At 33.6% G+C, this 13878-nt stretch overlaps 1 protein-coding gene and 1 pseudogene across 1 annotated transcript; both read left to right on the top strand.

The window, feature by feature from the left end:
• Window positions 1-3772: 3772 nt before the first annotated feature.
• Window positions 3773-7342, top strand: LOC122313998. The gene is made up of 5 exons (XM_043129361.1): window positions 3773-4319; window positions 5425-5721; window positions 5986-6204; window positions 6309-6437; window positions 6886-7342. Exons 1-5 carry the CDS (start codon window positions 4062-4064, stop codon window positions 7090-7092), a joined length of 1110 nt encoding a protein of 369 aa, XP_042985295.1. The 5' UTR covers window positions 3773-4061; the 3' UTR covers window positions 7093-7342.
• A 1148-nt stretch (window positions 7343-8490) lies between these two features.
• LOC122312982 lies at window positions 8491-12911 on the top strand (annotated as a pseudogene).
• Window positions 12912-13878: the final 967 nt, after the last annotated feature.

The following is a 13878-nucleotide window of genomic DNA, read 5'->3' as shown; positions in this document are numbered from 1 at the left end:
ATATGTTTGCTCAGCTCGTTCATGGATTTTGCCTGATGACAAAATATATAGGATTAACTGACGGTCTTCCACTCTGTACTAGAAACTTTTATGACATTCTTGGCCAGAGTAGTTCACAAACTCCTTATGTCTTTTATCTTTAAGATTTCCTGCCGATGGCTGCACAGCGTGCAACATTTTTCAAGAGTTTTATTATATATAATTATTTTTATATATTTTATTTATATAAATAATTAAAATAATTATTTTATATTAAAAAAATCAGTCAATATAAAATTACTGTATATATAAATTTTTTAAAATGGATGGATGGTGACTAAAGATATTTGCATTTGGAGTAGATTTCACTCTTTTTGTCCCAACATGGTACCATTTCCAAGAAAGGTGTTCAATAGCATAGAAGATATGTGTGCACCGACTCTAGCCTCTAGGAAAGTTGGAAACTTGGAATTGCAGACTGTATCAGTTTGAGAGGGTCAGAAGCTCAGAGAGTTCCCTCAGAAGTGTCTGACGCCCCAGCTGTTGACTATAGATATTCTGCAGTTAAGACAACTCATACCCAGTGATGATGACTCATTCTCATCTCTCAACACATGGCTTCATTTAGGTCACATAGAGTGCACTGTGCAGTAGTTGGTAATTAGAATTTATAAATGCTATTCTGTCATTTTTCATTTATTCTCTACTTAATGATTTTTTATTTTTTATTTATATGATAGTTAAATAGTACTATTGGTCTTTGACAATATAGTATTAAGATGGACCCTGCTACAAGCCAGATACATCCGTCCGACCAGTGTTTACCTAGATGAAGATGAGGGAGGAAAAACGGAGATAACACATGCAGATGTGGACGGTCAAGTCATGCAAAAAAATTAGGTAAAAAATAGAAATTTATTACGTAGAATTAAAATTATATATTAATTTATATATTAATATTAATTTTTTTATATTTTTAAAATTTAATTTAACACTATTTTTAATAAAATTTATTTTTAAATTAATTATATTAAATTTATACATATATTAGTATGTAATTGTGATTATGATTATTATTATTTTTAAATATGGGCCACCGTAATGCTAAATGTGCCGTCTAGTATAAATATATATATTTATTTTTATTTATTTTATATTTTTTTAATATATTTAAATATTTTTTAAAAATAAAAAATATATTAATATTTTAAAAATTATTTTCTTAATTATTAAATAAAATAAATTAAAAAAATTTAAATTAATGAGGAATCATTTGAAGCAGTGGGACAACATAATAGATTTCTCAAAACAAAATATACAACATGCAGATGGGGACGAACTACGAACACCGGTTATAAAGAAAAGTCAAGGACACTCACCCTCCTCCTGCTACAGCCACGCGGGAGGAAGCTATAGGAAGGGTCAACACGTGGGCCCAAATGATTCGATTATATTTTTCTCTGTCTTTTGTTTGTTGAGACTAGGACCCTTACCACAAAGCCTCTCTTGTCCGAATTTATTAATGGAAAACTGAACTCATTGGATTAAGGATTGAGAAGTGACGTAGTTATAAAAATAAATATATAAATTAATATAATTTTATATAAAATGTTATATTTATTTTATAATAAAAATAATTTAACATTTTAATATATTAAATCAAATTATAAAAATAAATATATAAACTAATACAATTTTATATAATATTATATCTATTTTATAATAAAAATAATTTAAAATTTTAATATATTAAATCAAATTATAAAAATAAATATATAAACTGATACAATTTTATATAATATTATATCTATTTTATAATAAAAATAATTTTAAAATTTAATATATTAAATTAAATTATATCAAATTGTTGATTTATTTTATAGAATCTAAATATAATAAGTAATATTATATTTTGTTCTAAATTTATTAAATTCTAAAATATAAGTAATAGTAAAATCATCCAACAACACTAAAAATAAAGATACTTGTCTTGTTTAGTTATACAGATGAGATGAAATGAGATGAGATATTTTAAATAGTAATGAATAAAATATTATTATAATATAATTTTTAAATATTAATCTTGTATTGAAATTTGAAAAAGTTAGATTATTTATAATATTTTATATTAAAATTTTAAAAAAATTATAATAATAAATTGAGATGAGATAAAATAAAATTTTTTATTTTAATTAACCAACCAAGGTAAGAGGAAGAAGGTTAGGAAAAAGATCTCAAAATTATTTTAGTGATTAACTTATATAATCGAGTTGGAATTAAATTCCAAAAAAATCACTTTATTTTCATTTATTAATTATTATTATTTATATCTTTGTATTAAACATAACGAAAGGTGGGAATCGAGACGAGCTTTGGAACCGACAACGCAACAAAGTATATGGTCGTCCCTACTTCATTGGACGAAAGCCCCGTGGCAATATACGTGAGAGATACGCAATAGGAGTAGATATTAGTCCCGTGGGACAACGTGTCGTTCGCATACGGACCGACCAAAGCATAAAAATTTTGACCCCGGTTGTTGTAGCGATCCCACTGGCCTTTTTTATCTCGAGTCCCCCAGACCGCCCACGTGTCCCACCACACACATTCATCATTCGTGGCAAAGTGCGTGTAGTTTTTGGAAAGAAAAGTGAAGAGAGACATTAGTATGCCGGCTGGAACGTATCGCTCCACTTGACCGTTCGTCCCTTATTTTTTTATTTTTTTTATTTTTATATTAAATTTATTTATTTATTTAATTATATTTAAATGTTAAGAAATATTAAAATATATTATGAATAGTAATAAAAAATATTAAATAAAAATAATAATAAAATAATAAATAATAATAGAATATGTTAAAAAATATGAAGATATTTTCACTATTTAAGTATATTTTAATAATTAAAGAAATAATTTTAAATGTATTAATATATTTTATTTTTAATAATTAAGAAAATGATTAAAAAATATTAAGTAATAAAAAGGAAATAAAAACTGAACGACTACCGATAAGAGCTGCTGGCGGCATAATAGCCACACCTTGAAATTAACGTGGAAAACATGTCTAAGAAAAGAGGAATTCCGGATATTAAATATTATTTTAGTTAGGAGTAACAGTATTTAAACAGCACAAATTTAAAAATAGTAAAATAGAAAATTAATATTTGTAATTATAAGACGTGAAAGCGTGATATAATTTTTTAAAAAATATAAATAAATATAAAATTTATATAAAAAATTAATTTTATTATTTTTTAAAACGATTATATGATGATTATATATTCTATAATTATATTTAAAATTATTCTATAATTTATATAATTATAAAATATATAAGTTATGTGCATTTTTTTAAAAAAGAATAAATATATCATACTATTTTTTAAAATAAGCTTGCAAGACTTATCCCGTCTAAAATTATATCTGGAATTAATCTTTAGTTTAATTTTAAGTTTGGAAAATGCTAAAAATACCATTATTCACCATAATTTTATTATTTTTAATTATACTCATCGATATATAAATAAAACTAGAATGATGAAAAAAAAATCATGTCTTGGTATATTATATTTTAAATAATTAAAAACAAAAATAATAAATATTATTATTTAATTTTAATTAAATTAATTATAAGTTCCAGCGTTTTATTTTAATGTTAATTAACTTAATTATAAGTTCTAGCGTTATCCAGTACCTGGATGGCTTTTTTTTTTTTTTTCTTTTTTTGTCTTCTTTCATATTTTCTTTCTTTGGAATGACGTAGAATTACAGCTTTGAGAGGTCAAAAGTGCAGTTTGGAAAGGGAAATCATCAAACTCGTCTTGCACTTCCCCACCTCCCTAAAGAACACACCCTGGCCCCCTCTCTCTCTCTCTGTGGCCATGATTGATGAAAATCCATTGAAGAAGCAAAGGCAGCCTCATATCTCCCAAAGCAACTCTTCTCACTTTTAATCTGTGTCAGACTCACGAGACTCCGACCCAAAGCACACAACGCAATTCACAGGACTCACAAGAAAGCAGAGATCAACCCCATACCCCCAAAAGAGAAAAAAGGAGAAAACCAGAGAGAAGCAGCGAATGGAGACTCCTACTGGCGCACCCAAGAAGAAAAGCGTAGAACACGGACAGGTTATGGACGGTTCGGATATAATGAAGTTGGTTGGGAACGATGAGGTGTTTAGCAATTTCGTGGACCATAAGTTCCAGGAGCTTGATGCGGATAGAGATGGGAAACTCTCTGTGAAGGAGCTTCAGCCTGCTGTGGCTGATATTGGTGCTGCTCTGGGTTTGCCTACTCAGGGCAGCGCTCCTGATTCCGATCACATTTATTCTGAGGTATGTGTCCGGTGTTCCATTTCTCTTAACGGCATCTCGACGCGGTAAATTGAGATAAAAATTAAAAATTAAAAATTAAATAAAATATTGTTAGGATATGTAATTTAAATATTATAATTATTTTAATAATTAAAAAGATTATTATTTATTTTATTTTATATTAAAAAAATTATAATTATCAGATGAGATAAGATGTATCTAACTTAGGACCGAGGGTGCAACTTACGAATATATTACTGTCCCTGAATTAATAAATTCAGCCCAAAAACAAGCAAGAATAATAAACAACTCAACCGTAACATATTGGCTTAGAAAATAAATAATTGTAATTTGTTGGTGACAATGGCATGTTAGAATAGAATACTACTGAAACGTAATCAAGAGCATTAGAAGTCAAAGCATGCGTGATACCTTATCTTGTGTGCAAGCAGGTTTGGAGTTAGTAAACAGCAACAGGTTTATGTCATGTGCTTCTTTTCTTTCCCGAGACAACAAGGACTTCTTCATAAGAATTTGACCACATAGCACTCCAGCATGTTAATCATCTGTACAGCATTTTAGAATATTGATGACTCATAAATAGGCTTATTTTCTTATTACAATTATTGTCTTCATATCGTATTATACCTGTGACATTATCTTTACCCAATAATTATGTGCGTTTATGCCTTTTCTTTGTTTCTGGGATCGATAATCTTGGATTAACTGACCCAATAAATCCTAATAGTTTAAGCACAGAATTCTAAAATAACGTTAACCAATTGGTGCAAGATAAATGAGGAAGCCAGAGTGCATGTGTGAGTGCGTGCTAGGCAAAGGAGGGTTTTCACTTTACATGTAATTGAGGTTCTCACTTTACAACTATATATCTCAGCTGGTTCAGTAAGATTGATCGAAGTATTAGGCCTGTCTTTTGATATAATTTTCCTGTTATGCATTTAGTCGAGATGGGATAGCAGACCACTAATCACCTCTGATCGTCGATCGTTAATCGTGTAGATTTAAATTGTGGATCAAGTTCTCAAGTACAATTAGAATGCTAACAGTTCATACATTGTAAGCTAAATATTCAAATTAGAGCCTTGGTTGACGTTATATTATACAGGTCTTGAATGAATTCACACATGGGAAACAAGAAACAGTGAGCAAGACTGAGTTCAAAGAGGTTCTTTCAGACATTCTGTTAGGCATGGCTGCCGGGTTGAAGCGGGATCCTGTTGTGATCCTCCGGATTGATGGTGAAGACCTTCTTGAATTTATCACTGGCCCAACTTTTGAACCAGAGATGCTGTCCATATTTTCACAGATAGATTCACATGATGGATCCCTCCGAGACTCTATAATTAAGGCTTTTGAAAAACTTAGCGTGGATCAAGGGATGCCCCCTTCTTCGGATTCTTGGGTAATTGTTTCTTTTGCAATTCAACTTCGAATTTCAGCTCAGACCAACTTAATTTCAACTGAATATGTAAAGACTGTTAATAAAAATTATTAACTTTTTGTACTCGTCCATGTTCAAATCATATCCTTGCTGCCTAAGCATGGAATTTGAGTACAAAGTCCTAGGAAGAAAAGCACTTTCCTTTCCAGTCAAAAAGATATTGAAACATTTACACAATTTTATTTTCTTTTCTTTTCCATTTTCCTGGTCCTTTTTATTTTGTAGGTTTTGGAAAACTTTGTGCAACCAGCATTTCGATCCTGTGCTGGTCATGATTGGGACAAATCTGTCTCTCAAGAAACATTCTTGGTGGAGTTTAAGAAAGTTGCAGAATGTGTGGCTCAGCATCTCAAAGAGCAGCCTGTGATTGTCGCCCACAGTGAAAATACCTTTGACGGAAGTGGCGTTAAGAGATTATTATCAAACCAGTTTGAATTAGACAAGGTTTATACTTTATAATGTGAAAATGCCCTTATTTTTTTCGACTTAAAATTCATGGTGCACACTTAACGAAAGAGAACTCCATGACAAAATCTTGCATGATGCAGATTTTGAATGCGACTTTAGAGAATGTACCAAAAGATCGCAGTGGAAAACTGTCTAAGAAGTATCTGCAAGTGGCGTTGGATGTTGTGGGTCCGTCAGCTGGTCTACCTCCAGTTGGTGCAGTTGAAGAGGTATGCTGCTACAGTCACAGCTAAGTTATCTTCAGTTTCAAACTAACTGGAACTTGAGTGAATTTATCTCAGTATTATGTTAACAGCATAGGTTTATTGATTCATAGAGTAGGTACTTTCAAAGGATGTTAGCGTGATATAGCTGTTTGATGTGAAAACAGTGCCCTTATGCATAACGTGCACTAGTATGATGCTACCACGTATTGCGTCAGTCATGCATAGAGAAGGGAAAAAAGAAAGTAGTAACTAGTTGTAATGCAGAATATCGTGTTGTGTTGGAGTAACTCTGTTTAGAGTGATGTATTTGGCTGGGAGGACTTATGGTTGTTCAGGGCTTGGCTAGTTGATATATATGCCCCTCGATTGTATGTGTGTCTCACACATTTTTAAGCCCCCTGCTTAGACAATAATTAACATGTGATTTATTTGGTCTTAAACTCACGAACAGATGGACAAGGTTGTTAGTGATGTGTTCAAGATGATGAGTGCGGATGATGGGAAGATGGTTAAAGAAGACGAGTTCAAGAAATTATTGACTGAAATCCTGGGGAGTATCATGTTGCAACTGGAGGGCAATCCGATTTCAATTTCTACAAATTCAGTCGTGCACGAGCCCCTTGCCTCCTCTTCTACACTTTTGCAGCCATCTTCCTAGTCATACAGCACATGAGCTGCCTTAACTATATCAAGGGTATGATCAATAATAATATTAAGGACCATAAATTTTTGTTATCATAATGATTACTATTTACCATAAGTTCTGTATCGGGTAAATTGAGTGTGCTAATCCATTATAATGCTTTAAACATGTTGACGTAGAAGTGAAGTGGAGCCATGAAATGTCAACGGCCATCCACCCGTACTTTTATTGTGCTAAACAGTGAATGATCACAAACCTTATCAAAGACAGATAATCCAAGATGTTTTTTGGCTTTTAGAAACAGTTAATAATCCAAGTGGACTTCAAAGAAGAGAAGCGCATTTGAAGTCCATCGTGTTGTGCAGTACGACTCATTCTACACAGACATGGATGCATGCTTGGATCAACGAACATCATAAGTAGTACTGCATAAACAACCAGGCCAGCACTGTAGCCGTGTTAGCACTAGGTCAATACTAGATGTGGTCGACGAAGAATAGAGCCGGAGCACATTGGCATGCATGCGCACGGCTTCCCCACGGCTTCCCCCTTGATGTTCCTGTCGTACTAAATAATAATTGGCGTGCTTCAGGCGATGACAAGAAATTAAAACACGAAAAACGATCCTGAAACTTCTTTTTGTACGTCCAACGTTAAGCAACGAGACATAAAGGAAAGAGAATAAAAATTAAAGGTACGGAAAAGAGAATAATAATTGGAAGAATTCTGTAGCACAGGCCCATGATCTGGCAGAGAGAGAATATTGGTCGGGTTAGCTTTTACGATGCATACAAACAAACCCACAAAAGAAGGCAAAAATAATAAGAAAAATAGCTTAGAGAGGAAAAAGTAGAAGAAAAGAGAGATCAATGCAAAGGTAAAAGCCTTATTGTGTATAGTTTTGCATGCTCTCAAATCATAGGATATATCTTGGGCATATTAACTCTTAAATATAAATTTTTGATTTGTATTCAGATATAAGATAAGATGAGTTAAGATGATTTATAAATAACAATAATAAAGTTATTGAGTTGAGATAAGATAAGATAGTTTTTAAAAATTTTATATTTTTGAATTAAGAAGTAAAATGAGATAAAATGAGTTGAGATGGTTTGTGAATAATAGTGAGATTGTTAAGTTGAGATGAAATAAGATAGTTTTTAAAAATTGTGTATTTAGATTAAAAAGTGAGATAAAATGAGATTGTTTTGGATTAGGAAGTGATTTTAATAGAGAGTATCTTATAGTACGAGTTGAGATAAGTTGAATCCAAACCAATTCTTAAATTATAATAAGTTATTTATTTTTTATTATCTGTACAATTAAATTTAGATGATACAAAAAAATAAATTTATAAACTAAAGTGATTTGTTAAATCTATTACAATAAAATTAATTTTACAATTTAATATATCATCTCATACAACGTTATTTTGTTGGTTTATTTTTGTGTAATTGTATTTAATCCACTTTTTTTTTCTTTTTTCTTTTTTAACTCTTGAAGAATGTGTCTAAGAGGTGAATCTATCCAATAGAATCTTCTCCCATTTTGTAATTAGTATCTCTGGTTATGGAATTTAGTTTTGACTCTAGCCTTCTGAATTTGTCTCTTCCTTCGTCAATACAGACTGCTTCACAGATTATTAATCTTTTTTTCTTTCGTTTTCACCCTTTCGAACCTATATACTGTAGCTTTTCCATAATCTAGCTAATGTCAAAAGTCAGTGGAGTCAATTTTCATAATTTTTATTTGATTAAAGTTCCTTTTAAAACCCAATGCCCATCCCACAACAGGATTCCCTTCACCAGCAGCACCTTGAACCAGCACAACCACCCCCCACAATGTCATGCTTACATCAACGTGACATCGGCATGGATACCCTTGCCTTGCATGCGATGTTGACATGTGGTACTGACTATTGAATTCAAAAGTGCTCTTGACCTTCAACAAAATAAGAATAGAATTATTACATTTATAAAGAATTTTATACTCTTTATCATGAACAATTAAAACGGACACATCACATCATCAAATATTGTCAGCTGTCAAGATTTTTCTGCTGCATCGTTTTACTACTGGATTTGTATGGAATGGAATGTACTATCTGTAACTTCATCGATTGAGGTACAATGGTGATGGTAAAAAGAGAGATTTTATTTTCAAGCGTAGCCCAATTGATAGTGTTTATGTAATATAGTATAATTTAAAAGATAAATTTTTAAGTTTTATTAATTAAATGATACAGATGATGTTCGATAATAGAATAAACGTTTACCCAAGTTCTTGTCTTCGACGCCTAAGACGCTTGGAGTTGGAGATGAAGATATGTTCCAGAGGAACATGCATAGGAATACCCTGACACACGGATGATGAAAAGCCACAATCTTCTTTTGCCGCGTGGTTTGAAACACAGAGTGTGCCGGCCTTTACAATGTCTATCAAATAGGATACGAGGAATAAAACAGCGGCCTTCCAGCTTCTTCTGTTGCTTAGCATGCATGGGTCATAATCTACAGAACTTTCCTACCGTGGCCTTACAAGTTTTTTTATTTTATTTATTTTATTTTTTATTTTTTTCTGTTGCTTAGTTATAAGCATGGATCATCATAGAATCTCCCGACTGGCTCTTCATGATCCTGGTCATTGGATTTATCTGTCCATACCCAGTTTGGTAATTCCAATGACGATTCTTGTATGGTCCGGATGTTGAAAAGATGGGTGAGCAGAAATTCGGTTTCTCCAGATTAGTGCAGAATATGTCTTCTTGTTAACGGAGTGATCAAATAAAGACCTTGCTTGTCTCGCTCTACTACATTAGCGTCTGTCCATCTCTTTCCTGCGGATTATCTCCAAAGAAAGATGGCACCAATACCTTCCCGTGTATGGCCTTCTGCACTGCTGTCAATCGTTTTAGTTGCTTTTAGCGGATTAGCAGGCATCACACTTTTCCCTTTTCTGCTTCTGTGATTCAGTTTTTTGGGGGAGAGAATTGTTTCTTGCTTATAATTGGGACGACGTTTTCTCTGCTTGCAGACTGCTTTGATCCCTTGGATCCAAATGGAAACATTACCGTTACTTTCGACATTCACCAATGGACAACTGATGGCTATGTGGTTAGTAAAGTGTTTCATCTCAAAATCACGGATCAGTTCTACTATTTTTTACAATCATAATTACTGCATGGTCGACATACCAAGGAGACAAGCATATTTCATATGTGCATGTTTGAGACTATAAATGTTAGAAGATTCAACCCTGAATAAGTGGGATAAGAAGTAATTCAAGAAAGTTGTTGAACCCTATAGTGCAGGATTATCATTTAAGAAACCTAGACTTTTGTTGATGTGTATGTTTCAGAGACAATCTCTAGGTTCTAATTGATCGTTTTGAGGAAGTCTGCCCGCTATGTGCATCTACTAGATCTATAACAACATTGTGGTTCTTTTCAGGCAAGGGTTACCATCCAGAACTACTATCAGTATCGCCATGTGGACAAACCTGGGTGGAAACTAGGGTGGACTTGGGCCATGAATGAAGTGATATGGTCAATGAGTGGTGCCTTTGCCACAGAGCAAGGAAATTGCTCATCCTTCAAATACCAGGTACCACACTCCTGCAAGAAAGACCCTTCCATAGCTAATCTCATGCCAGATGCCTTACCACAAAACAAGTCAGAGGACTGCTGCCGTGGTGGTCTTCTTTCTGCTTGGGCTATCAACCCTGCCGCGTCATTCTCTTCCTTTGAAATTACAGTTGGTAACATAGGGGAAAATACTTCTGTGCGAGCGCCTCCAAATCTTACTTTAATGGCACCAGGTCCTGGTTACACCTGTAGCCCAGTTTTGGATACTGATCCCACAGTTTCTTCAGATATTGGGGGTAGAAGACAAGTTCAGGTTTTCATAAGTTTATGCCAAATGCACCACCGTTCTATTGCCACAATTTAACCTGGTTTATGATTGTAGAAATATGAAACGAGACATACGTTGTTCTGTTGATCATAGACTAACAGAGGAAACTTCATGGCAACAATCATACAGATTAAATTCACTTCTTTCCATTAGTTTAAACAACTTGTGATTTTTAATTCTACCAAATAGGGGCTATATTTTCTTTTCCAGAGAATTGAAGTCAAGTGCTAATCTCTCAGTGATTATTGAGGTTTAGTAGTCGCCATTAACTTCCAAAAGTTCTATGGGGGGTTTGTGTGGGTGTGTGTGTAAAAGTAATGATTATTACCAAAACCAAATGAAGGCACGATGATATGTACCTGAGTAAAGCATCTGTGAGGAAAAGACTACAAAAGCCTAAACCAGCCTTCCAAAGTCGGCAGATAGATTGAACTAGGCTCAAAACAGTATTCTTGAGAATTGATTTGTTATCAGGATTATTGAATTGCTTTCTTTAAAGACCAAAATTCATATTACATCACTTGTGTTTTGCAGGAACGTGGCGATCAACATGCACTTACTCGAGCTTTTTGGCGAACAAAACTCCAATCTGCTGTGTTTCACTTTCCACATTTTACAATCCCACCATCACATCATGCCCCAAGTGCAGCTGTGGATGCAAAGGTGCAGACAAAAGAACAGAATCATACATAAGGCAAGTTCTTATTGTTGAGCGTTGAGTGCACTCTTTAGATATGAAAGCCTGAATCGAAGCTCAAGGAATTTTGGCATGTCCCTTGATCCTGCATATATTTTTTAGTTTATATCCCTCTCATCTCTCCTATTTCTCCCCAGTACCGGAGGAGTTAACCTCTTATCAAACCCGGATTTGGATGGCGTAGTTCAATGCACTGATCACATGTGCCTGGTTCAAGTTCATTGGCATATTAAGAACAATTATATGAATCAGTGGAGGGTGAAACTGACAATTTCTAACTACAACTATAGAAGAAACTTCTCAGACTGGAATATGATGGTTCAGCTTCCTGGTTTCAGCCAACAAGCAAAAACACACAGTTTCAACAGTACAATGCTTCCCACGCTTGGGTTTGGAGGTAATTACTGAAACGTCTCTTTTGTTGTTTTTCTACATTTCCAAATGCTCAAACTTCAGAATCTTTGTAACTCAATGTTAAAGTGCCAAGAATCGAGACTTCTCCTTTTTACTATGTTGCACAGCTTGTACCTAATTATGTTTTACAGAGACCAATTGCCTTATAGCTTGTTGACATTTGCTCCTCTCTCCTAGGAATATTAGGTACAATATGTACATACATACATACATATATACGTGTCTGCACTAATTCTCGATATTAAGTTGCAATATGTCTGTCCCAAGCCTGGGAGAATGGAGAATTTGACTAGGTCATAAGCCTGGAATATATGCTTTATAGTCTATGCCAATCTTTTCATTGCAATTATAGATGTGTTGTAGATCTAAATCCTGGGGACTCTTGCAGATGAAGTTGCTCTCCTTTGGGGTTTAAGAGTTCTACAATACTGAACTGTTACGTGCTGATGAGGATCAACTGGGTTCAGTGAACACGGAGTTACTTTTAACCAAGGATGCTCACTCCTTTACATTAAGCAATGGATGGGCTTTCCCAAGAAGAATATACTTCAATGGTGAAAACTGTGAAATGCCTCTACCGGACACTTTCCTAATGCTTCCAAATGGTGGCTGCAGCTCAAGACCGAGTTACTACTAAATCATTATTCTGATATTCTGTACTTTCGTAACACTAGCAACTTGGCTCTGATCAATAAAATTCAAACACTATTCGATTTTATTTCTTGATTTTTGTAATTACCAAATGGTTGATGATGTAGTACCATATGTATGCGTCAGAGTCTACATGAACTAATCCAATGTATTTGTCAAAATTCTTCCTCGTGTACAACCTATGATTTAGTTTAGAATGTCTGTGTTGAAACCATGCCAATAAAATGGATACAGATATTGATGACAGTCAACTTGGATGGTTACTCTCTCTCTCTCTCTCTCTCTCTCTCTCTCTCTCGCCAAAGGAAAAACTATATCTTCCAACTGAACAGTCGATCTGGCTCGATCAGACTTCAGATACCTTAAAATTCGAAGTAACTTTTACTCAAGTTGGGGTTAAATCATCAATACCGTATCGTACGTGTCTGTGGGTCACATGCATTATGGCAGATCACATGGTTTCAGAATCTGAACAGAGATTGTTGTCTCATGGTCAACAGGTTCTTTCGTGATTGCCCAGGAATACTGCTGCGCCTGCGTACGCACATGATGCTGCTTTGTAACCTTTCATTTTGGACGGTTCTTGCAATGCATGTGACAATACTTGGCATTCTCATATACATATGCGTGTAGTATTTATATGGGTCACCATGAAAACAGACAGTACCTAAAAGCATATTTTTTTTAAACGTGAAGTGTTATGCCAGGGGCGGCTTGAAGCCTAGAAGGCTAGGCAGAAGAAGGGGCCATAATGCTGAAGAAACTTAATAAAACTTTAAGATCATGATTTGGAAAAGGATGATCTTGATCTCGAAAACTATTTTAAATGTAGTGTATATTCTGCATAAGAAATGTTTTAGCCACATTATCTATGAAAATAATATTAACAGATCTGAAAATAAAGTCTAATAAATAACTTTTTGTCTATAAAGTTAGTATGATAATTTTTTTTTTGGATAACCTTTCAATATAGAGATTTCTTTTACTATAAAATAACTAAGGAAACTTATTTTGAATGGTTGCCTTAGCCCACATTTTGTACTAGCCAATCATGTGTGATGCATTAATTTTTGGGAAAATACTATTGACACAGAGATTCTACAAAAAGATCATACACACTAATGTGAC

This window comes from Carya illinoinensis, chromosome 6 (genome assembly GCF_018687715.1).
Source record: "Carya illinoinensis cultivar Pawnee chromosome 6, C.illinoinensisPawnee_v1, whole genome shotgun sequence".
Lineage (NCBI taxonomy): Eukaryota > Viridiplantae > Streptophyta > Magnoliopsida > Fagales > Juglandaceae > Carya > Carya illinoinensis.
The sequence above is the reverse complement of the archived record's forward strand: the minus strand, read 5'-3'. Positions and strand labels throughout refer to the sequence as shown.